The following is a 26819-nucleotide window of genomic DNA, read 5'->3' on the forward strand; positions in this document are numbered from 1 at the left end:
ATGGTTGTATATAATACTCTTTACATAGGATGAGTCTAAAGTTTATTTTAAAACGCTGTATAATGGAAAAAGAGCTAGCAGTTGCTTATATAACTTGGAATTGAGATTTTTGTTTATAGTAAAATCCACAGACACCATTTTTAGTACTATGAATAGCTACTGGGATGATATGACTCTAGGCTAAATTATGGTGAGGAATCTGGCTAAGAATTAATATTAGGTGGGGCAGTGGAGCAGTGGATAGAGCACAGGCCCTGGAGTCAGGAGAACCTGAGTTCAAATGCGGCCTCAGACACTTAATACTTTCTAGCAGTGTGACCTCGGGCAAGTCACTTACCCCCATTGCCTAGCCAAAAAAAAAAAAGAATTAATATTAGGGATGGGCAAGTTTTCTGTCCCTCATTGAGAAAAAGCATGGGAAAAACTGAGAGGATGGCAGGAGGACAAAGCCAAAGAGAAAGAGAGGAGGTAATAATTATACTTTATTCTCATTTTCCCACCACTGTCACCCTATTTTTTTTTAGAAATGGGCTTTGACTTTTAGTTGTTTGTACTTTTGCATATTAATTCAACAAATTTAAGTACCTATTATGGTTAAGATACTGTAGTGGGTTTTAAAGGTGATTTAAGCATAACTAAGACATAGTCCCAGCTTTTTAAGGAGGGTAATTTAGGGGCAAAATATGCTTCAAGGATCTTTGCTTTTGTTGCTATAGGTGCTTCTTTTTCAGAGGTTGTAGGAACTCCCTTCTGTAAACACAATCCCTCTACATCTTAGTAGATGGTCTTTTTGACTATTTTTGTCTGAAAATTTCATCACCCAGCAGCCAAACTTCTGGTGATGTGCCTTTTGGATCTTAGGCTGGTCTTTGTATGGAGACATACAGACTGTCACTGGGCTTGTATTCAAACCCATTCTACTTTGATAGGATCTGTCATAGCCTGTACTCTCCTGGCATAGCCTTCAAGGCCACAGGGTCATATTCATAAGATAGGCATTAGAGCAGTTTTTTTGGGAAGCTGGAATAACAACTTAGAATTTAAATTCTGGGTCTGGTTCTTAATCAGTAAAGGAGGTAGACATGTTTTTGTCCCAGACTGATATTAATGTTTAAAACATAGTATAAATTAATGAACTAAACATTTGTTATATTATAAGATACATGTAGGAGTCAGTAGTTATGGAACACTATTTGGGAATAATTAATATCATATAGTTTCTTTCTTAAGGATACCAATCGAAACCTCCGACAAGTTGACCAGATGCTGGGACAATTATAGAGATTATAGCAATGAACAGACGGAAGCCATAGAAAATGTGAGCAATTTTTAACATCCTTAACTTTTATGACTGTTTTTCTGCCTCACTTTTTATATACTTAGTTTTTCAGCAAAAATCCAAAAGAAAACTCATATGGTGAAAACAGCCACTTTTTGAAGGCTCTATGTTTTAATATTGGGTTGTTTGAATTTAGATGACCATACTAGATTTTTTGTAACTAGTATATGGATTAGATACTTTTGGATTTTTTTTTTTAAAGCAAAGAGGTTTGAATTTAGGACATAAGTGAATCTAAGATGTGAATTTGTGTTTTAGGATGCTTCAGTTGAAGACTTAAGAAAAGTCTTCTGGGTGAATAAAATCCTTTTTTTAAGTGTTTTGCTTATTTTACCTTTGGACTTGTTCCATCTGAAATTTACTAACATCTTTTGCAAGCTATTGGATTTCTAATTAAATGTGTTCCCCATTGTCTACTATATCGATTACATATTGCATTAGAAAGATTACTATTATTTAAATCTTAGCTGTTATTTATATATTTATTCTGTACTGAATTACCTTATAATATGTAAGTAATAAGTCATACCCTGTTATTTTCTATCTGGAAAAAGCAATAAAGAAGTCATCATTTCTTTTTAGTAATTGGGGAGCTAATTGTGTCAGTACTGGGAAGATAGTCTATATTCACTAGTAACTTAAAAAATACTTTCATTTAGAAAATAAACCTAGACAATTATGTGCTTATAAGGTTTTCTATAATTTTATTAGCAGAGGGAGTTATAAACCTTTATAAGTTTAGGTGATTAATAATGTCTTTAGGTTTAATTACCTTATTAATGATGTGAGGTAGTTATTTGCTTTTCTGTTTATTAAGGGGAAATGAGGATTGGCATTAGCTGGTTTACTGCAGAACAACCTTTCTTCATTGCATGACCCTTTAGTTAAATGGTAGATTATTTCTGTGGCAAACTATTTATTTTGAATTGGGAAGTTGGGGATTAAAATTAAATGATGGGAGAATGTTTCTTCAGTTGAGCACTTTCAATAATAAAAGAGTTCTCTAGCTGTATTAGGTCTGTTTTCCAGTCCTGAGTTTTATGTTTATTGGCTGTGTAATCGCTTAGCCTTTCTGCCTCTATTCCTCATATTTAAAATGGTGTGAACAACATACTTCCATGACCTATTTTTCAGAGTTGTTTTGAGGAAGGTGGTTTATAAACTTTTAAGATAATAGAAAAATGCAAGTTTGTAAGATCAAAGACTTGGACTAGATGATCTATATGATCCTTCGAGTTAAAGCTTAAAGAGACCTTGGAGATCATTCAGTTTTACTAATTGGAGAAATGGAATGGCTTTCCCTAATAGACTGTGAATAGCACAGTTGAGTTTTCAGCCCACATGCTTTGATTCTACTTCTGTCCTGCTTGTCTTTTATTTTTGAAATGTCTTCTGTTATCTTTTTATTGACGTGACACTTAATAAGAAAACTAATTTAGGCTGTATTGATATTTTTATTATATTGGCTTGGCCAATCCGTAAGCAATTAATAGTGCTCCAATTGTTTGTGTGTAGAATATTTTGTGTATAGAATGTTTGTGTATAAGGTATTTTGTAATTATTTTCATATAGTTTCTGTCTTGGCAGACCTCCCAAGTATGTTATACTTTCTCTAGTTATTTTAAATGGAATGTCTCTTTCTATCTCTTCCTGCTGGATTTTTTTTTTGTAATACACAAAAATGCTGATGATTTATGTGGGTTTATCTTGTATCCTGCAACTTTACTGAAGTTATTTTGATTTGTTTTTTACTTGACTCTCTAGGATCCTCTGAGTAAACTGTATCACGTGCAAAAAGTTGTAATTTTGTTCCCTCTTTGCCTATGCTTATTCCCTCTATTTCTTTTTACTGTGTTGCTGCTATACGTAGCATTTCTAGTACTTTGTTGAATGGTAATATTATAGCAGAATTTTTGCTTTACCCTAATCTTATTGTAAAGGCCTCTAATTTTATCCCCATTATATATAATGCTGGCTCTTGGTTTAAGATAGATACTACTATTCATATTGGAAGCTAGGTGTCACAGTGAGTAGAATGTTGGACCTGAAGTCAGGAAGACTTGAGTTCAAATGTGACCCTGGGCAAGTCTCTTAACCCTATTTGCCTCAGTTTCCTCATCTGTAAAATGAGAAGGAAATGGCAAACTATTCCAGCATTTTTTAAGAAAACCCCAAATGGAGTCATGAAGAGTCAGACAAGACTGAAATAACTAAATATTAACAACAGCAATTCATATTTAGGAAAGCTCTGTTCATTCCTGTGATTTCTAGTGTTTTTTGACAGAAATGGGTGTTGTATCTTGTCAGAAGCTTTTTTCGCTTTGGCTGATATAATCATATGATAGTTTTCCTGATACTGAACCAGCCTTGCATTCTTCCTGTAAATCCAGCCTTGTCATAATGTATTATCTTTGTGATATGTTGCTATAGTCTCCTTGTTAATAATTTATTTTACATTTTCTGTCAGTATTTGTTGGAGTATTGTGAACAGTTAATTCCAGTGCTATAAAAACTTGTTGAAAAAATAGGAAAAGAAGGGATCCCACAAAACTCCTTCTATGATACAAGTATGGTCTTGATACCTAAACCTGGGAGAGTAAAAATCAAGAAAGAAAACTATAAACTAGGGATTTGTAAACTCCGGCCCAAGGTCCAAACCTGGCCTGCTGTCTGTTTTTGCATGGCTAGCAAGGTAAGAATGGGTTTTATGGCTTTGGACCCTAGACTATAGTTTGCTGACCCCTGGTTAGTTAGCAAAGTGGTTTTCTTTCTCTGCTTCTACTCCTCTTGGTTTAGCTATCAAAACCATTTTCCTATCAAAAGAGGTGTTGGGTAGAACCCCTTCTGTTCCTGTTTTTTCAAATAACATATAGTACTGGAATTATTCTTTAAATATTTGGCAGAATTTTCTTCTAAATTCATGTGACTGTGGTGTTTTTTTTCCTTTGGGAGCTCATTTATGGCTTATTCAATTCTTTTTTTCTAAGATTGGATTATTTAAGTTCCCTTTTTTGTTCTGTTAATGTGGACAGTTTTATTGGCATATAACTGGATGGAAGTTTCTGATTATTTTATTTCTTCATTGTTCATGACTTTTCCTTTTTCATTTTTATATTGGTAGTTTGGATTTCTTTTATTAAAATCAAATTAGCTAATGGTTTGTCAATTTTATTGCTGTTATCTTTTTTTTTGAAAAAGCTGGCTCCTAGTTTAATTTATTAATTCAAGAGATTTTCTTTTTTGCTTTCAATTTGGTTCATCTCTTCTTTGATTTTCACAATTTTTGTTTTTGTGTTTACTTGAGGAGTTTAATTTATCGATTTTCCTAAACGTATTTTTTTTTTTGGTTACATACTCATTTCACTGATCTCCTCTTTGTCCTATTGATGAAAGATGTACATTTTCTCCTAAAGACTGTTTTTGCTATATCCTTAGAATTTTGGTATGTTGCCTCATTGTCACTCTCTTTAATGTAATTATGATTTCTAAGATTTGTTCTTTGACCTACAGATACTTTAGGATTAAGTTATTTAGTCTCCAATTAATTTTTAATTATTTCATAAGTAACTTTTTATTAAATATAATTTTTATTGCATTGTGGTCTGTAAAAGATGTGTTTAATATTTCTCCCTTTCTGCATTGCTTGTGAGGTTTTTATGCCTTTCTTAGGTCATTAATTTTTATAAAGATGCCATACCTGAGAGGTAGGTATACTCCTTTCTATTCCCTCTCAATATTTTCTAGAGGTCTGATATCTGAATTTTCTAAAAATTCCATTCAGATCTTTATCTTAATTCTAGTTTATTTTTAGTTTAATTTATCTGTATCTGAAAGGGTTAAATTTGGGTTTCCCCAGTACTGTCATTTTACTCTCTCTTTCTGTCTATAACTCATTGTAAGTCATTGCTCACAGTGACTGGCGTATTGTAGGTGCTGGATAAATGCTTTTTTGATTGATATTCCTGTCCAACACACATAATAAAGATATTCTAACTGAATACTCATCCATCTGTATATTATAATTTTGGAAATTGGTTTTTCTTGTGTGAATTTTTGCATGGTCTCTCTTTTTTGAGTGGCCATGAATCTCATTGAGGAGACTTTATGGTGTTCTAAGGTGTGATGCTATCAGCACAAACAGGCACCTCTGGACAACCTCACTGTTTATGAGTAAAGTCTTCCAATTAAACTTTGTACAGGACATAATCTACAACACTGGAAAACACCTTTGTTGAGTATTTGGTTTTATGCTTATTTTAAAAAATAATAATGATTTTGTTTTTATAGGGCAGTTACTTCTCGGTATATGATCTCTTGTAACAAAGGAAGAGTTAAGTAAAACTAACTAATGATGTGACTTAATCTGATGATATAGACCACATTGTAAATCTATCATCCCTTCTTTTCTTTTTTTAAAATTTATTTATGTATTTTTATTTTTCAACATTCACTTCTGTAAGATTTTGAGTACCAAATTTTCTCCCCATCTCTCCCCTCCCCCCACTCCATGATGACATGCAATCTGATATAGGCTGTACGTATACATTCATATTGAACCTATTTTCACATTAGTCATGTTGTAAAGAAGAATTAGACCAATGGGAGAAACCATAAGAAAGAAAAAAGAAAAAAAGAGAGATCAAAGAATGTGTTTCGATTTGCATTCAGGCTCCATAGTTCTTTTTCTGGATGTGGACAGCGTTTTCCATCATGAGTCCTTTGGAGTTGTCTTGGATCTTTGCACTGCTGACAGGAGATGAGTCTGTCAAAGTTAGTCATCACACATTGTGGCTGTTACTGTGCACAGTGTTCTCCTGGTTCTGCTCACTTCACTCAGCATCAGTTCATATAAATCTTTCCAGGTTTTTATGAAGTCCTCCTGCTCATCATTTCTTATATTGCAATAGTATTCCATTACATTCATATACCACGACTTGTTCAACCATTCCCCAACTGATGGACATCCCCTCAATTTCCAATTCTTTGCCACCACAAAAAGAGCTGCTATAACTATTTTTGTACATGAGGGCTCTTTTCCCATTTTTATGATCTCTTTGGGATACAGACCTAGAAGTTTTATTGCTGGGTCAAAGGGTATGCACATTTTTGTAGCCCTTCGGCCATGGTTCCAAATTGCTCTCCACATTGGTTGGATCATGTCATCCCTTTTTTGCTAAAAGGAAGGTGTTTTATTATCTAGTGTCTGTGTCTAATATTTGTTATTAAGTATAATTAAACAGCACAATGCTGCTTTTGAGTAATGCTTTCATTTACATTAATGTAAAACATCATTCATCTGATTTTTGCTTGTTTCATTTGCATTACAGGTCTTCTTGGGTTTCTCTGAATTCCTCATATTTGTCCTTTATTATATCTCAATAGTATTATATTGCATTTATAGATCACAATTTGTTTAGCCATGCCCTAACTGGCATCCATTTTGTTTCCAGTACAAAAAGTACTGTTGTGAATATTTTGTATGTAAGGTTATAACTTTAAAAAAAATTTATTGTGTTTTTATGTATCAGTGGTTCTAAAAGGTCTTAATGTATGCTTAGGAGGCATATTTTGGAAGAATTTTTTAGGGTTACATTTTATTCTACTAAATTAAAATCGACCATTTCATTAGAAACATTATTAAACGTCAATTCAGACAACAGTGCTTCCTTAATTATTTTAATTTGAATTAATTCATTTCCCTACCTAAAGTATCATAACGCTTCTTTAACTTCTTTTTTTTTTTTTGTTTTGATGAGGCAATTGGGGTTAAGTGACTTGCCCAGAGTCACATAGCTAGTGAGTGTTATGGTCTGAGACCGGATTTGAACTCAGGTCCTCCTGACCCTAGGGCTGGTGCTCTATCCACTGTGCCACCTAGCTGCCCCTCATAATGCTTTTTAAGTTCTCTGTGCATGTCTCCATCTAGATTCTTTGTCCATTTATTCTCCTTCACATTTCCTCATATGATCAAAATGTATATTTTGTTCTTGGTCTCCTTTTTCGTTAGCATTATTTCAGAAGGCTCTTTCCAGACTTTTTTTAGTGTTTCTGATTTTTGTCCATCTTGATTTCTTTGTAATAATGTTACCAATGTAATGGTAACATTCCATTACCACTATTTAACCATTACCCTATTGTTGGCTAATATATATTGTTTATAGTTTTTTAGTAATTACGTGTAATGATGCTATGGAATCTTTGATCAGTTCCTTTTGTGGCAGATATTGTTTTTAAAAATGTTGTAGGATTATGTGCTAATAATGGAATTATTACATAAGAGAGCATGGTTATTTTTTATAACCTTTTCATTTATTGTCAGATTGCTCTTCAAAAAGGTTATAGTAGTTTGCAATTCCATCAACTAAGAATGAATGATTCTCTTTCCAAGTAACTCCACCAGCATTGTTTTGTTGATTGTTATTATTTTTGTCAATTACATGCATATAATGGGGTATATCAAATTTATTTTAATTTTCATCTGTGATTATTAAACTGAGCCAAACTATTCTTAACAGTTTATGTTTTTGGAATGTACAAGTTGAAAGCTTGGTCTAAAATATATAACTGAAAATTTGAAAAATAAAGCAAATGTTGCAAAAATGTTGTTTGTAAAACAAAATTTATATTAGAAAAAAATGGAAAGAAGTATTATGTATTTGTAAGAGGAAAAAATGTGTAAAGAGTTCTCAATTTATATGTACCAAACAATTTGATAATTAAATTTGTAAAAGAAAGATAATCAGCAATACAAGAAGAAGTGAAATTAATAATTATAGTAGGAAATTTCAACATGCCAAAAAGAGTTTGGGAGGGATTATTGACATAAATAAAATTACAGAATTAAAAAAAAATTGAATTGTAAATAATTGAATTAAAAATACAATCAGGATTTGATTTTTCAAAATAAAAATAAAATTGACCTATATTAGCAAATTTAATAAAAAGAATATATTCACGTAAACAAATTATGGAGAGAAGAGGACAACTCACAGTAGATACAAGATAAATCACAATAAGTACAAAAAAAATCAACAGAACATGAAATGAATACTTTAAATAGACCAATTTCAAAGGAAGAAATAATAGAAGTAGTCAAAGAATTGCCATGCCAAAAAAACTACCTGCTTGAGGCAGCTTCATAGCAGCATTTTTTCAGATTTTTCAAGAACAAATAATCCTTGTTTTAGATTGATTATTTGTAGTGTAGAGTAAGATGGAACATTTTTAAGCTCCTTTAATGAAACAGATATGGTACTGATTTTAAAACTAGGGAAATATAACATGAAAAATATAGATGAATTTTACTAGTGTATATAAATATAAAAATATTCCAGTTCTTCATTGCCAACATAATTGGGCATTTCCAGTATAATGTCCTATAGACATATCCAATTAAAATGCCCAAATCAGTTATTATCCTTCCTTTCACCAAACAACCTATCTTTCTAAATTTCCTAGTTCTGTCAAATGTATCATCATTTTTCCAGTCACCTACAACCTCAAAGTTGTCCTTAATTCCTCACTCTCCCATGGATTCCATCAATCATTTACCAAGTCTGGTTGATTTTTCATAAGGTCTTTCAAAATTGAGGGGTGTGGGGGGAGAGAGAGAGAGAGAGAGAGAGAGAGAGAGAGAGAGAGAGAGAGAGAAGAGAGAGAGAGAGAGAGAGAGAGAGAGAGAGAGAGGGAGGGAGTATGGGGTGGGGTGGGGGGAGAAAGAGTATGAGTGTGCAGGTAGCAGGGAAGAAGCCAGTAGATAAGGAAAGATTGAAGATTAGAGAGAGAATGGAGATGCTAGAGGGCACAGGCAGTTGCCTGGAGAAGATAGGAAGGGGTGGGATCAGTGTGTACCTGGAGGGATTTCCCTTGACAAGGAGAAGGGCTACCTCTGAGAACAGAGTGAAGGAGGACATATTGGAGGGATATGTCTGAGTGATGTGAAATGACGAGTGTTGAAGAGAGAACTCTCAGTGAATGGCCTTAATTCTTTCAGTGAAGCGTAAGAAAAGATTGTAGGTGGAGAAGGAGGGAGGGAGTGTTGTTGAATGCCTATGGTAGAATGAGCAGGTTTGGAACACCTTTTGGGGAGAGCTGGATAGCAAATTGATTAGGAAAGAATGAAATGTTTTTCATGCTGCAATGATTTGAAATTAGATAATGTAAAATTGTAGAAGCACAGTAGTGTGATTTCTCCAGCTTCATAGCATGTGAACAGGAGTGAAGGAGGTGGATGGTGAGAGTAACACAGGGTTGGAGTTTGTCAATATGTGATCAATGATAGGATAATAAGGATAAGGGGGCAAGGGAATTGAGGTTGGGAGATAGTTCAGAGTAGTGGTGTCAAACTTAAGTTGAAATGGGGGCCCCAAAACTGTATATTAGGATCCCTGCAGCCTGCATAGACTTAAAAAAAATCGCACACTACATATCTATATCTGTCTTTATCTCAATGCATTAAAATCAAATAGGAACTGCATTTTAAACTGGCTTGGGCTGTGGTCAGGTGTGTTGTGGGTCATAGACATGTGTTTGACACTTCTGGTTTAGAGTTAAAAAGATTCACTAAAGGGTCAAAATGATGAAGGAAAGATCATATAGCTAATACAGTGGTGATGGCCTGGCAAAAAGAACTAAGCATGGAGGTAATGGAAGTAATTGTGATGCTAAAGAATAGGATTAGGGGTCACAAGGCATGGTGAAAGACAGAATGATAAAAAACTATACTGTTATGAAATTATTTGAGTTCTTAAACATTTGGATTACTTGTGAGTGATGACAAGGTCAAGAGTGTGATTATGTAGCTGAGGTACAGTGGAATAGGTCATAAAAATGGAATAGATTGAGGAATTGTGATGTTAGGGTATTTTGTGGGGTAGCTATATATATACATATACATACATATATATATATATGTATGTATGTATGTATGTATATATATGTTGAAATCCCTTAGTGTGAGGACAAGAGATGGAGCAGAGACTGATCCAAGCACTATGCTTATTGAAGAAGGAAAGAAATATCCTGAGGATGTCTATAGATAACGGCTACCAGGATCTGGATTGTGTGATGTATTTGCATAGGGTAAACCTTTAAGGATGTGAAGTTGCCTAGTGAAGGCTTTTGAGGGAGAAGCAAGGAAGATTTCATTCCCTGCCCCCCTCTCTATTTTATATATGTTTTGTTTTTACATTAAAAACATTTATAGATTACTCATATTTTGTGAGAGGTTTCTTCTAACAAGTAAAACAGTTAAATAACGTTAATAATACAGTGACCTTGTCTGAAAGTTCATGTAACCTTTCACATCTATAGTACCTCCACCTCTCTGTTAAAAAAATTAACCTGAATCTATTTTCTCTCCCTTTCACCTGGGGGGAAATTGGGGTAAAAAGAAAAAAAAAGGGCAAATTTCTTTTAACAAGTATGCATAGTCAAGTAGAACAAATTCTCTCTGTACGTAAAATTAGGTATGTCCCTCTCTGCACTCTAAGTCTGTTCTCTGTAACAGATATCATATTTCATAATCAATCCTCTGGAATCAAGAATAGTCATTATACTGATCATAGTTTATAGCTTTTAAAATACTTTGTTTTTATTGTGTTATATAAGTTATACTTATGTAATTGAAAGGATTACGTACTGCACATATTCGATTTAGGTTGGGATCTCAAGATATAATGACACGTACTCAGGATAAACTTAACAAATAATCACATTTATTTACAATGATTAATAATGATTAAAAACCACACAAGCAAAAAAGATAACAATAACATTCAATGCAATAAGTAATAATCAACATAAAGAAAAGTAGGAATAAGAAAAGAAAGGATACACACTCACTGACCAGGTGAGCTCAAATACCTAATAGACGGAGGAGACTGGAACCCTGGTTCCCCAGAACACAAAGAAGGCCGTGCACACGGTCCACCTCCGGCAAAGAATTTGTGTCCCTGTCTTTGCAACCAAAGTCTCCAAAATCTCCCTTTCCAATGACCATTTTTATATCCATGTAAACCAGGGAAAAACAATCTTGATATTTTTTTTTGTGTACGTCTCCTTGGTGAGTACTCAGATCTAGGGTACATGCACATTCTAACAATGGTTGGATCTTGATCAGAGCTCCAACTACCTGTTTATTGGGTAATTGTCCAAGGAGTGATCAGTTGTCCTTGGACAATTACACGCTTTTCTCAAGAAGAATGTTTCTTGAGACGGATTGTTTTCCCAGGTAACATTGTTTAGTTGTTACTTAATGTTCCAGTCTCGTTGATCCTGGCCATGCTTTGATGACTCTGTTTTATCTTTATGTCAGGTCATGAGGCAGTTACACCATTAGGTCATAAGACGGCTACACAGTGGGGCTGGGGAGGATCTATCCTCCTCAGTTTCCCTTACAACTTATTGTTTTGTTTATTCCATTTTTCATCGGTTTATAAATCCTCAAAATTGTTTGTTCTTGTAATATTGATTAATTGTAGAAATTGTTTTGTTTCTGATTACCTCATTCTGCAACAGTTCATATAAGTCTTTTATTTGTTTTTAAATTATGTTTCCTCATTTTTTGTTTTCTCATTTCTTACAACATAATAACATTTAATCACATTCATATACTACAATTAATCAGCTTTCCCTCAGTTATTGGAAAGCTTCTTAGTTTCCAGTTTTTTGTCATCACAGAATGCTCCAGTAAACATTTTTGTGCACAGAGGACCTTTTCCTTTTTCTTTGATCTCAACTGGGTATAGAATTAAGCAGCAGCATAGCTCAGTCAAAGGGAATGAATGCCCTGATTGGCAGCTTCTTATGTTAAATCCTTAATTGCCTTCAGAATATTTTTTACCCATTCACAAGTCCACCTACAGTACATCAACATATCTGTTATTACCTCATGCCTTCTAGTATTTATCAGTTTTTTATTTTTGTCATCTTTACCAATATGATGAGTGTGAGGCAGAATATCGGAATTGCTTTAATTTGCATTTCTCTAATTAGTAGTGATTTGGAGCATTTTTTTTTTGGTCACGGTAAATAACCTGAATTTCTTCACATGAGAACTGTTTGCTCATCTCCTTAGACCATTGATCAGTTGCTGAGTGGCTCTTTTTCTTCTAAATTTTTACATCATTCATTTATTCATTCATTTGTTCATTAGAAATGAGACCTGAGCAAAGTGAACTCCCCCACCATGACCAGTCAGTTGGGTATGAGAGGAAGTGTATCCCAAACTGAAAAGAGTGGCAAGGGCAGTAGCACTGTCAGGAGGGAGCCATATCTCAGTAAGGTCCTGAAGATGAAAGGAGTGAGAAAGAGGTTTAAGGTGAAAGGAAATTTCCAGAGCACAGTGGGCAGGGCAGGTAGATCTGGAGTGGTACATTGCAGTTAGGAGTTGAGTGGATAGGTATGAGGGAGCTGTGGGGTTTTTACATGGACAGCTAGGGTTCAGGATCACTGGAATGTGGTGAGTGTAATTGGCATATAATTGGGCTATTGCTGGGTCAAAGACTGTGTACATTTTTATAGCCCTTTGGGCATAGTTCCAAATTGCTCTTCAAAGTGGTTGGATCACTTCACAACTCCACCAACAATGCATTAGTGTTCCAATTGAAATTATTTATTGTTTCTGTGATTCATTCTTTTACCCACTCATTCTTTTTTTTTTTTTGTAAATAATTAATGTATTTATTTTTAGTTTTCAACATTCACTTCCATAAGATTTTGAGTTTTAAATTTTCTCTCTCTTCTCCCTGCCCCTCCAAACCTCCTTCTGGCCAGTTGTCTGACCCCCTTATTGTCTGTGGAGTTTTCCTCTATGGGCTGAGAGCTCTGGAAGCTGCCCTGCTCATTCAGTTGTCCCTTAGTCCTCTTGCTAGCTTGCTGGGTCACGGCCTGCGCTAGACTGCGTTCCACTCTCACCCCGGTAAGACAGATCTTTCTTGCCTACCTTCTAAGTTTTAATGGACTTGAAAATTGTTTTACCCCATCTGCCTTGGCTCTGCCCCTCCTTTGATCATACAGTTTTAGAAGCAGAGCTAGGAATATGTTGAGGTCAGGGTGAAAATTATTACGACTATACAATTAGGGGAATATCTGGAATTAGACTTGTAATAAGCAGTGTTTCATTGTTCTAGTTGTCAGTTCTTTATACCACAGAGGGGACCATCTAGGTAACTAACATTCTGAACTTTCCTTGAATGCCTAGTTAGCCGTGTGGTTTTTGGGAGCCAGATATTCTTGCTTCAGGTGCCTTTGGACTCTAGGCTGACAGTTAAGAAATTCTGTACTGATAGCCTTGATGTCAGTTTCTTTACAGAGAAACATTTCAGAGTTCTAGTGAGTGCATGAGGGAAAGTTTATATTTCAAGCGTTTCTATTGTACCTTTAATGGATAGTCTGTATAGTTATTAAATACCATGTAGTTAAGGAATATTAATTAAATTGTTTCTGCTGATGCTGTAATGCTGAATGATTTGAGTCTCTGTAAATAATTTAACTGCCTATGGATTTAACTACCTATGAAGGGAACAGTGTATATTCTTTTGTTAATGGTGCAAAACTGAATGTCCTTAAGAAATATTATGAATATAAAAAATAAATTAAGCTTGTTTCTTTCGCAAGGGAAACTGCTATTGTGAAAGTCTTGTTTTGAGTGTAACAAAACCCCCAGTATCCTTGATTCAGTTCTTAATTCAGTCCCTTTTAAAGGCAATAATTGACCACAGTATTGTAATGTAAATTGAAACTTTTGAGAATTGTCTTAACACATTACTTTGCTTCTAATTAAATACTCTGATTTGAATTTCCATTTTGAGCAGCTGGCTGGTGCCATCTGGTATAAAACTTTGAAAGAATATTTAATGTTAAACTGTATAATCCAGATGTTTCTTTTTATTGTAATGGGCTTTGTGGTGAAGTATATTTTTGGTGACATCCTACAATGATAATTATCTGGGGTACTGAATAGTCACTTTTGTGGTCTAGTAGGTGGAGAAAATACTGTCTTTGTAGGCCATTATTACCATTTGTTCTAAAATTGAGCATTTCTATTCTGCATAGTCATTATAGGTAACAGAAACATTATGGGTAAGAAATAATACTTAAATTAAAAGTTTGTATGTTCTGTTAATGATTTCTCAAGAGTGAAAAATACCTCAGATCTTTGAAAAAGTACATCTGTTAATTTCTGAGTTTATTTAAAAATAATAGTTTGTATTTTTTAGCACTTTAATGGTTACAAAGTACTTTGCAAATATTGCCTCATTTGAATCCCCACAACAATCTAGTAAGTTAGGTGCTGTTGTCCCCATTTTAGAGATGAGGAAACTGAGGCAGAAGGAGGTTAAGTGATTTGCTCAGGGTCACAAAACTAGTGTCTGAGGCCAAATTTGGACTGGGGTCATCCTGATTCTAGGTCCAGCACTCTGTCAGTTGTACCATCTAGCTGTTTCTATTTGCTTGATATTCTGTAACTCTGTGTAAGTTGCTATCAACCTGAATCTAAAGGCCTGTTTTATAGAATTCTGTATTTAATTCATTGACCTTTTATTCCTCATTAAATGTTGCTATATATTACTGTATGATTATAAATGGTAGCTATAGCACCTTAAATGTTTTTATTTTAGAACAAATTTCACTTTTCAAAATAAATTTTATTTTTCTGTTCAGCAAAAAACAGACCCTTGTTACAAGTATAAATAATCAAGGAAAATAAACATTCATATTGGCCATGTCTGTATACATACATGTGCATAGATACATACATGCATTTGTGTATGTATATGTGTGCATATGCATATGCATGCATGTGTTTATATGAATGTCTATCTATTTATCTATGTACATCTCTCTGTCTGTCTCTCTCTAATATGTCTCATTCTGCGCTTGGTATTTCATTCTGTCAGGAAGTGGATAGCATGTTAAGTCCTCTGGAATTGTGATTGGTTATTTTGTTGATCAGTGTTCCTAAATCTTTCAAAGTAGTTTGTCTTTACTATACTAGTCATTATATAAATTGTTCTCATAGTTCTGTTCACTTCACTCCATATCAGTTCATGTAAGTCTCCTCAGGTTTTTCTGAAACCATCCCCCTCATCATTTCTTAGAGCATAATAGTGTTCCATTTCATTTATATTCCATAACTTCTTCAGCCATTCCCTAACAGGTAGTCTCTCAAATTCCAGGTCTTCACCACTTCAAAAAGAGCTTTTTATGTTTCTCTTGACTCCTCTTAGAACTAAAAAGTTGCTATATACCTCTGGACTTTTCATCAGGAATCCTTAGAAGTCCTTTATTTCATTTAAGATCCATTTTTTTCCCTTGTAAGATTATACTCAGTTTCCTTTGTAGTAGTGGCTGCTAAATCATGTGTAATCCTAAGTGTGGCTCTTAGGTATTTGAATTCTGGCTTTTTGGCTGCTTGCTACATTTTTTTCTTTGACCTGGAAGCCCTGTATTTTAGGTATATTAATCTCAGGAGTTTTTGTTTTGGGGTTTCTTTCAGGAAGTGACTAGTGGGCTTTTTAAAAATTTCTACTTTGCCCTTTTATTTTAAGAGGTCTTGGAGTTTTAAGATTTTAAGTTTTTTTTCTTTTCTATGAGATAGTTTTTATTTTCATCTACATTTTCAGTCTTTTGGTTTTGTTTTCATTTTTTTTGAGGCGTTTGTTGCTTGGATAAAGTTTGTACCTCTTGTGCCAAGCTATTAATTTCCTTCCATTTTTTTCCCCGTAGTTGTCATTTCTTTTCCATTTCCCCCCCCTAGAGCTCTCATATCATTTTGTAAAATCAAATAAATAAATAAGAAAAAACCTAAACTCTTCTTTTTGAAGTCTTTGTTTCTTTGGTTATTTATAGTTGAATTTGTGCCAGACTGTGTTTTTCCTTTGAGGCTTTGCTTTTAAATATTTTGTAGCAATTCTCTCTTCTGGGTTTGTGTATTGAGTGTCCCTGTCACTGTAATAGTTTTTTGAGATGGGATAGTTTTTTCCTCATGCAGCAATGCCACCCCTAGGTACAGGACCCTCTTTACTCTACCCTAGATCTATCACCAGGGATCTGTGGAGTGAGCAAGAAAGCTGCCCGTGGGCATTTCTTTCTGTAGCCTACACAAGGTTAGGCTAGATCTGGAGCCACGTCTTGTCCTGGAGCACACACAGCCTTTCCCTGTGCTGGAATGCTCTTTGTGGCCACACCTGTTCAGAACCCATGCCCAATATCTGCAGATCTCTCTGTTCTTCTTCTTATAATGACCTGGGCTGGAAAAAAAAGATTCCCTGTGATTTTTTTCTCCTTGGATTTCCCATTCAGGATTCTTCTTGGTCCATTTTCTAGATCTGCTTGCAGAATCTGGGGGAAGAGGGTAGCTTACTGTACTTATTCCTGTTTTGCTTCCATCTTGGTTCCAAAACATTGCTATTCACTCATTTTTTATTTGTGTCTGACTCTTCATGACCTCATTTGGGGTTTTCTTGGCAAAAATACTGGAGTGCTTTGCCATTTCCTTCTGTGGCTCATTTTACAGATGAGGAACTTAGGCAAATAAGGTTAAGTGACTTGCCCATGGTCACACAGGTAGTTAGACTCTGAGGCCAGATTTGAACCAAGGAAGCTGAGTCTTCCTGATTCCAGGCTCAGGACCCTTTCCACTGTGCTACCTACAACCCCCCAAAACATATTTTACTTTAAAGTACATGTTTAATTTGACAAATAAAACAAAATATGCTTAGGTTGTTTTTTTGAGTAGGATGATTTAATTAGCAATGTTTGTGTGTTTCTTGACTCTCCTGTAATGCAATGCTTGTTGTTAAGCACATTTTCCACTTAGCATCTTTCTTCTTGTTTAATGACCATTAAAAATCTTTTTTGGAGGTATTTTTGAATCATCTTAAAACAAATGTGAATATAAACTTTGTATGATACACTTAAAACTTGAATATATGGATTTTCCTAAAAAAAGGTAAAACTTACTTGAAAACTATACCTTGCTATGAGGAAAGAGTTTACTAAATTCAGGGAAGATGATTGAGTATTTGTGTTTCTACATACTAGCATATGGATGGAGTTTTGCATACACCAATAGGAGTCACTGATCTTTTAGTAAATTAAATAGCAACAACTACTGTTTATAGCATTTTAGCAACAGATGGTGGGCAAAAATGTGCTAAAAATCATAATCTTTCATTCTTGTTTGATTTCATGAAAGGTTAGTATTATGGGATTTTTTCCTTAGTTTTAAAAAGATAGAAAAATAGATTGCAAAGAATAAAAATATTAACTATAAAATTTTTACATTCAGTTTCTTCTAAAATCTTTTGCCAGATTAACTTTTGTATTAATAGAGAAATAGGCCTTGAAGGGAAGCATACAAAAGTAAACATGAATGAACAATGATAGAAGATTAAAGAAGGATAAACTGCTTACATTCAAATATGGTAAAATCATACATGCGTCCCTTTTGAATCCTATTATCAAGAGTAATAGAGGGAGTTCAGTTAGACAGAGCCTAGTAATTTTATGTTGTACCTTGAAGATCTTGAGAAAGAATTGAAAGAGAAGGGAAGAGGAATACATTGAGAAGGGCAGTGGGATAGGGAAAGGAATCTTAGGAAAAACTATATTACATAGAATATGAAGGCAGAACTGTATATAAATAAAGAGGAGGTGGGAGTAGCTACGAGGGTAGAATTTAACTCTCATCTAAACTGATCAAAATAAGGAAGGATATATACACCATTGGGTACAGAAATACATATTATTCAATAGGAAACTAGGAGGGAAAGGGGAAGAGGAGAGGGAGAATTAGAGGGAAGGTAGATTTTTACCTTTTTAAAAATTAATTTATTTTTAGTTTTCAACATACTTCTTTTTTTTAATATAAATTTATTTACTTTTAGTTTTCAACATTCACTCCCACAAGTTTTTGAATTCCAAATTTTCACCCCATCTCCCCCCTCCCGCCACCCCAAGATGGCACGCATTCTGAATATCCCTTCCCCTAGTCTGTCCTCTCTTTTGTCTCTCCCCCTTCTCTTATCCCCTTCCCCTTCTATTTTCCTATAGGGCAGGATAGACTTCTGTACCCCATTTCCTGTATTTCTTATTTCCCAGTAGCATGTGAAAACATTTTTAAAACATATTCAACATTTACTTCTACAAGATTTTGAGTTCCAAATTTTCTCCCCATCTCATCCCTCCCCCCACCCCAAGATGGCATGCATTCTGAATACCCCTTCCCCCAGTCTGCCCTCCCTTCTATCACCTCCCCCCGCTTCTCTTATCCCCTTCCCCTTCTATTTTCTTGTAGGGCAGGATAGATTTCTATACCCCATTGCCTGTGTATCTTATTTCCCAGTTGCATGTAAAAACAATTTTTAACATTTGTTTTTAAAACTTTGGGTTCCAAATTTTCTCCCTTCCTTCTTTCCCACCCATCCTCATTGAGAAGGCAAGTAACTTGATACAGGTTGTACATGTGTAACCATGTAAAACACTTTCATAGTAGTCATATTGTGAAAAACTATATTTCCCTTCCTCTTGTCTGCCCCCCCCGTTTATTCTATTCTCTCTTTTAACTCTGTCCCTTCTCGAAAGTATTTACTTCTGATTACCCCCCCCAGTCTGCCCTCCCTTCTATCATTCCCCCCTCTCTTATCTCCTTGCCCTCTATTTTCCTATACAGTAAGATAGATTTCCATACCCAACTGAGTGTGTATGTTATTCCTTCCTTAAGCCAAATCCGAGGACAGTAAGATTCACTTATTGTCTCTCACCTTTCTCCACTTCCCCTCCACTGTAAAAGCTTTTTCTTGTCTGTTTTATGTGAGATAATTTACCCCATTCTACTTCTTCCTTTCTTCTTCACCCAGTATAATCCTCTCTCACCTCTTAATTTTATTTTTTAGATATCACCCCTTCATCTTCAACCAACCTTCTCTCTCTCTCTCTCTCTCTCTCTCTCTCTCTCCATACATATAATTTTTTTTTTCCGGGAGGGTAGATTAAAGGAAGGATTAAGGGAGGGAATTCTAAGTAAAACAAACTCTAAGGATATACACAAATATTTATGGCTCTTTTTGAGGTGGTAATGAATGGGAATCAGAGGGAGTGCTCATAAATTGGAGAATGGATGAACAAATTATAGTATATAAATGTGATATAATATTGTGCTGAACTGTTACGTGTGTAATAAGTTAACTGTGATTCCAGAGGACTAATGATGAAACATACTATGAAACATATTACTTACGTCCTGATAGAGAGATGAAGGACTCGGAATGCAGAGTGAGGCAAATATTTTTTGGCCATGGCTAGTGTGAATATTTGTCTTTGTTTCATTTGAGTTATGGACCTATTAGTGGTATTGTTGGGTCAAAGGCTAATGCATAGTTTGATAACTTTTGAGGCATAGTTCCGAATTCCTTTCCAGAATGGTTGGACTAGTTCACAAATCCATTAACAGTATATTATTATATCTGTTTGCTCATATCCCTTTCAGCATTTGTCATTTTCTCTTTCTGTTGTCTTAGCAAATCTTATGAGTGTGAGGTGGTACCTCAGAGTTGTTTTAATTTGCATTTCTCCAATAATAAGTGATTTTAGAACATTTTTAAAAATATGGTTATTGGCTTTAATTTTTTCCTTTGAAAACTGCCTGTTCATATCACTTTAACATTTATCAATTGGGGAATGGCTCTTACTCTTCCAAATTTTGCTCCGTTTCACTTGTATTTTGAGAAATATGAGACCTTTATCAAAGTGTTTCAAAGATTTTATTTTCCCCGGTTTTCTGCTTTTCTTTTTCTTTTTCTTTTTTTTTTTTAGGGAGGCAATCTGGGTTAAGTGACTTGCCTATGGTCACACAGCTAGTATCATGTGTCTGAGGCTGGATTTGAACCCAAGTCCTTCTGATTCCAGGGCTGGTGCTCTATCTACTGTGCCACCTAGCTGCTCATCCTGCTTTTCATTTAATTTTAACTGCATTATTTGGGTTTTTTTTGGAGGCAGTTGAGATTAAGTGACTTGCCTAAGGTCACACAGTTAGTATCATGTGTCTGAGGCTGGTTTCGAACTCAGATTCTCCTGACTGCCTGGCTGGCACTGTATCGGCTGCATTGGTTTTGTGCAAAAACTTTAGGAGCAGCTAGGTGGTACTGGGGCAGCTAGATGGTCCAGTGGATAGAGCACTGGCTCTGGAGTCAGGAGGACCTGAGTTCAAATTCGGCCTCAGACATATAACACTCACTAGCTGTGTGACTCTGGGCAAGTCACTTAACCCCAATTGCCTCACATGAAAATAAAAAAAACAACTTTAAAATTTTATGTAATCAAAAGTATTCCACTTTAACTCTTCCCCTCTGACAGACCAATCTTCCACGTTTCACTGACTTGCTTTTGATATCACCATTTACTTATAAATCATATACCCATTTTGAGCTTTTCTTGGTATATGATATGAAATGTTGATCTTTGTCTAGTTTCTTCCTCACTACTTTCCATTTTTCTCATCAGTTTTTGTTGGATAGTGAATTCTTGCCTCAATAGCTGGAATTTTTGGGTTTATCAAACACTAGGTTACTGTGCTTATGTCCTTCTGTGTATTTTGTACCTAACCTGTTCCATTGGTCAACCACTCTATGTTTTATCCAGTATCACATAATGATTACAGCTTTGTAGTATGGTTTGAAATCCAGGATTGCTAGCTTCCCTCTTCCTTCTTATTGAAAAAAAAATTGATTCCCTTGATATTTGTGACCTTTTGTTCCTCTAGATGAATTATGTTATTAAATTTTCTGGCACTACAAAGTAATTCATTGGTAGTTTGATTAATATGACACTGAATAAGCAAATTAATTTAGTTATTATTGCCATTTTTATTATCTTGGCCCAGCCTACTCATTAGAAATCATTATTTTTCCAGTTGTTGAGAGCTCTCTTTATTTGTGTGAAGAGTGTTTTGTAATTGTGTTTATATAGTTCCCTGTGTGTGTCTTGGCAGGTAGATTCCCAAGAATTTAATACTTTCTGTAGTTACTTTAAATGAAATTTCTTTTTCTGTCTCTTCCTGTTGAGTTTTGTTCTTACTATATAGAAATACTAATGATTTGTGTGGGTTTATTTTATATCTTGCAAATTTACTGAAGTTGTTAATTGTTTTAACTAATTTTTTTAGTTCTCTCTCTAGAGTTCTCAAAGTAAACCATCATTTCATCTGTAAAAAGTGATAGTTTTATTTCCTTATTGCTTATGTTTGTTCCTTCAATTTTTTTCTTGTCTTATAGCTATAGCTAGCATTTCTAGTACAATGTTAAATAATAATAGTGATAGGGTACATCCTTTTTCAACCGAGATCTTATTGGAAAGGCTGCTAGTTCATCCCCATTACAAATACTTCTTACTCTTAGATTTAGATAGATACTTCTTATCATTTTAAGAAAATCTACATTTATTCTTATGTTGTCTAGTGTTTTTTCAAATAAAAATGGATGTTTTATTTTGTCAAAAGCCTTTTATGCATCTATTGAGATAATCAGGGAATTTTTGTTTTTGTACTTGATATGGTCAATTATGCTTATAGTTTTCCTAATATTGAACTAATTCTGCATTCCTGGTATAAATTCATTCATAGTGTATGATTTTTGTGATATATTGTTATAATCTCTAATTGTTAGTATTTTATTTAAAAAATTTGCATCAATATTTGTTAGGGAAATTGGTCTGTAGTTTTCTTTTTTCTTTTTAAAAAATTTTTATTTTTTTTTTAATTAATTTATTTTTAATTTTCAACATTTACTTCCACAACATATTCAAAATGTTGTGGAAGTAAATGTTGAAAATTAAAATTTTCTCCCTATCTCATCCCTCTCCCTGCCTATGGTTTCCTTTCTCTGTCTTGGCACTTCCTGGTTTAAGGGGTGTTTGTGACTGAGAAGGAATTTGGTAGGACTGATTTTTTTCCCTAACAATTTATATAATATTGGAATTAATTGTTCTTTAAATGTTCAACAGAATTTATTTCTAAATTTATCTAGTCCGTGTGTGTATGTTTAGAGAGTTCATTTATGACTTGTTCAATTTCTTTTTTCGAGATGTTATTTAAGTATTCTATTTCTTGTTCTGTTTGTCTGGTCAATTTATATTTTTGTAAATATTCATTCATCTCATTTAAATGTTACTTTTATTGGCATGTAGTTGGGCAAAATAGCTCCTAATAATTACTTTTATTTCATCTTCATTGGTTGTGCCTTCACCCTTTAAATTTTTGTTACTCGCAATTTAGTTTTCTTTTTTCTTTCTTTTTTTTACATTGAATTAGCAATGGTTTATCTATCTTCTGGAGCTTTTTAAAAAAACAGCTCTTAATATTATTAATTCACTGTTTTTATTCGCCTTTAGTTTTATTAATATCTCCTTTGATTTTCAGTGTTTCTATTTTGGTGTTTAATTGGGGTTTTTTATTTGTTGTTTTTTCTAGTTTTTTTTTTAGCTACATGATTAATTCATTGATTTATTCTTTTTTTAAACTTGTACTGATAAAAGGGTTTTAGAGATATGAATTTTCTCATAAGTATTTCTTTAGGTTCATTCTACAAATTTTGAGTTGTTGTCTCATTATTGGCATTGTTTTAAATATATTATTACTGTTTTAATGGTTTATTTGTTAACCCTCTCATTATTAAGAATTAGGTTACTTAGTTTCAAATTAATTTTTAATCTATGCTTCAAAGGCCCCTTATTCAATGTAATTGTTATTGTATCATTGTCAGAAAAAGTTACAGCTAATATTTTTGCTTTCTGCATTTGTTGGTGAATTCTTTATGCCTTAATATATGGTCAGTTTTTGTGAAGGTGCTATACGTAGCTGTCCTATTCAGTATTTTCCAGAGGATTATCATATCTCACCTTTTTAAAGTTCTATCAATCTCCTTAATTAAAAAAATATATTTTATGGTTAGATTTACCTATGTCTGAGAGGGGGTAAATTGAGGTCCCCTACTATTATAGTTTTACTCTTTCTGTAATTCATTTACTATGGTACCTTTTTGAAAAATTAGTTTGCCTGATTATCTCTTTTATTTGCATGTATTTTTGCTTTTGCTTGTCTGAGATCATAATTTCTATCCTTACCTTTCTTTTTAACTTCAGCTGAAGCATAATAGATTCTTCTGCTTCAGCCCTTTATTTTAATTCTGTATATATATTTTTGTTTCAAGTGTGTCTCATAAACAACATTATTGGATTCTGATTGCTATCCTGTTCTGTTTTATGGGTGAATTCATCCCATTCACTTTCATGGTTATGATTGTTAACATGTATTTCCTTCCATCATATTTTCTTATACTTCTCTTTTTTACTTTGTGTCTTCCTCAAGTCTGTTTTGTTTCTGACCACTGCCTCAATTAATCTGCCCTCTTTCTTATCCCTTTCTGTCCCTTCCTCTTAGCTCCTTTTCCTAGTATTCCTTGTTGGATAAGATGAATTTCTGTTCCCTACTGTATGTGTGTGTGTGTATTCTTCCCTCTTGGAACCAGTTCAGATGAGAGAGAGGTTCAAGTGTGGCTTCTCCCCTTCTCTCTTCTATTTTTGTGCACCCCATTTATGTGAGGTAGTTTCTCCTCTATTATCTCTTTACTCCTTTCCAAGTGCATCCTTCTTTCTCACCCTTCCATTCTTCTTTTGAGATTATCTGAACATAATAGAACCATACCCATCCACTCTAAGTAGTTTTCCTCTAACAGCGCTAGTGATGATAAAATTCCAAGGGCTTACATATATCTTCTCATATAGGAATGTAAGCAATTCAGCCTTCTTTAGACCCTTATGATTTCTCACTCCTGTTAACTTTTTTATGTTTCTCTTGAATCTTGTGCTTAGCCCCTGTTAGTCACTAAGAGGTTCTGCAGGTTCGGAGAGATTGAGCTGCTGGCTTCCCCTTCATATTGATCAATTACCCTGGTTTATTCCATATAGGCTTATGTGCAGGGCTAAAGGTTAGAGCTGAATCCCTACTCTTTTACTGGGCCCAGAGCTATACAGCCAGGTTTCTGGAACTTCTTCCTTGCTCCTTATACAGATAAGGCCCTGCTCCCACATAACTACTACCACTCCTATTTTCCCTGAAACTGTGACCTGGGACTGGTCAGTGGGTGACACAGCTGCCAGATAGCATCCGTTCCTGCTCTGAGTGCTACTGTAGGACTCCCTGGGATCTCTTTCTGTGCAGGTGTTCAGTTCTCTTACTGTTGCTGGGTGCTGAGCTGCTCTTTGCTGCTACTGTTGCTACTTCAATTTGTAGATGTATTGTAGATGTATTGTTGCCCCGCTCCCCAGCATAACCTTGACCCTGGTGTCTGCAGACCTTTCTTTTTGTCTTTCTAAGCTGCCCATGGATGGAAAAATGACTTACTATGATTTTTTCATTGCTTTCCCAATCAGAATTTGGTTAGTTGTAATTTTTAGGTCATTGTGGAAGAGGCTGTGGAGGAGCTAAGACAAAAAAATGCTTATTCTACCATCTTGCAAACATTTCCTTTTTAACTCCCTTTTTACTATCTTTTTCATCTCTAATTCTTTTGCAGTTCTCTCAAGAAAACCTCTCCCACTTTCTCTCTGGCCCCCTTTCCCTTTTTTTTTTTGTGTGAACTAGTCAGTCAATAAACATTAGGCACCTACCCAGGCACTGTATTAAGTGTTGCGTATACAAAAACAGAAAGGACATCTTCCTTCCTCAAGGAGCTCACAATTAGATGGAGGAGATAACAAGCAAACAAATATATGCAAACAAGCCATATACACGATAGCTGGGAAATAAAAGTGGGAAGGAACTAGAACTAAGAGTGGTTGGGAAAGATTTCTTCAGTTAGGATTTTAAGGTAGTCAGATATTCCAGGCATAGGGAACAGCCAAAGAAAATGCCTGGAATAAAGAGATGGAGTATCTTGTTCCTGGAATAGCAAGGAGGCCAGTGTCACTGGATCAAAGAGAACATTTTGGAAAGTAAGGTGTAAGAAGACTCAAAAGGTGGGGGAAGACTAGCATAGAAAAGGTTTTCAATGCCAAAGCAAAACCAAACAAAAACCCCAATAACACAAAAAATCCCCCCAACCAAACAATTGCTCCCTCAACCCTTAATACAAATGAACATAAAAGTAGTATTAGGAAGAATACCTCTATTGGAGAAAAAGGAAAGCCTTGAGTTTGTCTGTTGCATTTAACATGAAAGAGAATCATCTAACCCTAAGTGACCTGAAAGCACCTAGGATTTCCTTTAGAATTCCCATAAAAGTCTCCGTCTTTGTACCTCCTCTTCTACTCGATTTTTTTTTGCTTTTCTTAATTTTTTTTGGAGTGGCCACTAGTGTTGTAACAGTATTATTTTCTGAGAATTTTTATTGTAAATGCATAGTGTTTCATTCGCTCAACCAGTAAGCATTCATTAAGAGCCAGGAACTGTGAATAAATGTACAATGAAACAATCCTTACTCTCAAGGTCCTTACATTCTTTTAGTGAAGACAATAAGTGCACATATAAGCTTATGCAGAAAAAAATATAACAAGAGTAGATACAAAATAGTTAAACACAGGTAGTTTGAGAGGGAAGGTACTAGCATTTGGAAAGGAACGGGAAAGGCTTTGTGAGGAAGGTGGTACTTGAGCTGCATCTTCACAGAGACTGTTGATGGAGTGTCCTGTATAGGTCAGGAACAGAGACAGCCACTTTGATTGGACCTGAGTTCAGGGTGGGGAGTAACATGTAACAGCACTAGAAAGATGGATTAGGGCCAGGTTGTGAAGCATTTTAAAAGCAAAACTGAGAAGTTTATATTACAAGCTGTAAAGGGCCACTGGAGTTTATTGCCTAGTGAATTTGCTTGCTCAGCTCTGTGCTTAAGGAGATCCCTTTGACAGTAGTTTCTTTCTGGAATAGGGAGACCAATTAGGCAATGAGACCAATTAGGCTGTTGCAGTAATCTATGTGATAAGTGATGAGGGCCTGAATTAAGATAAGAATTGTATGAGTAGCAAAAAGGGGTTGAATATATGTATAATATGTGTGTGTGTATGTATGTGTGTATATACATAACATATATATATAATTTATATATATATATATATACATATATATAATTTGTGTGTGTATACATGCGCACACACACACACACACACACACATACATATTTAGTTTATGTATCTTGGATACCAAATCCTTATTTGAGAAATTTGATAGAGACATTTTTTCCCTCATTTGACTACTTCTCTTCTTATTCTTAGTGCATTGATTTTGTCAGTGCAGAAGCTTTTCAGTTTCATATAATCAAAGTTATATATTTTGTCTTTTGTAATTGCCTCTATGTCTTGTTTGGTCAAGAATACATCTGCTATCCATAGCTATGAGAGGCATATAATTTCTTTCTCTTCTAATTTTTTTAATACTATTATCTTTAATGTTAATGTCGAGTATCCATTTAGAATGCATTATGGAATA

The 26819-nt window shown here is 34.6% G+C and overlaps 1 protein-coding gene across 1 annotated transcript in view; it reads left to right on the forward strand.

Moving 5' to 3' along the window:
• CEP128 (centrosomal protein 128) overlaps window positions 1-26819 on the forward strand; it is a 507255-nt gene that overhangs the window by 22880 nt on the left and 457556 nt on the right. Inside the window, 2 exon segments of the mRNA XM_020976328.2 lie at window positions 1231-1275; window positions 1277-1318. Of these exon segments, the coding sequence (XP_020831987.1) occupies window positions 1231-1275; window positions 1277-1318 (87 nt within the window).

Source organism: Phascolarctos cinereus, unplaced genomic scaffold (genome assembly GCF_003287225.1).
Source record: "Phascolarctos cinereus isolate Bilbo 61053 unplaced genomic scaffold, phaCin_HiC Scaffold_3;HRSCAF=262, whole genome shotgun sequence".
NCBI classification, from domain to species: domain Eukaryota; kingdom Metazoa; phylum Chordata; class Mammalia; order Diprotodontia; family Phascolarctidae; genus Phascolarctos; species Phascolarctos cinereus.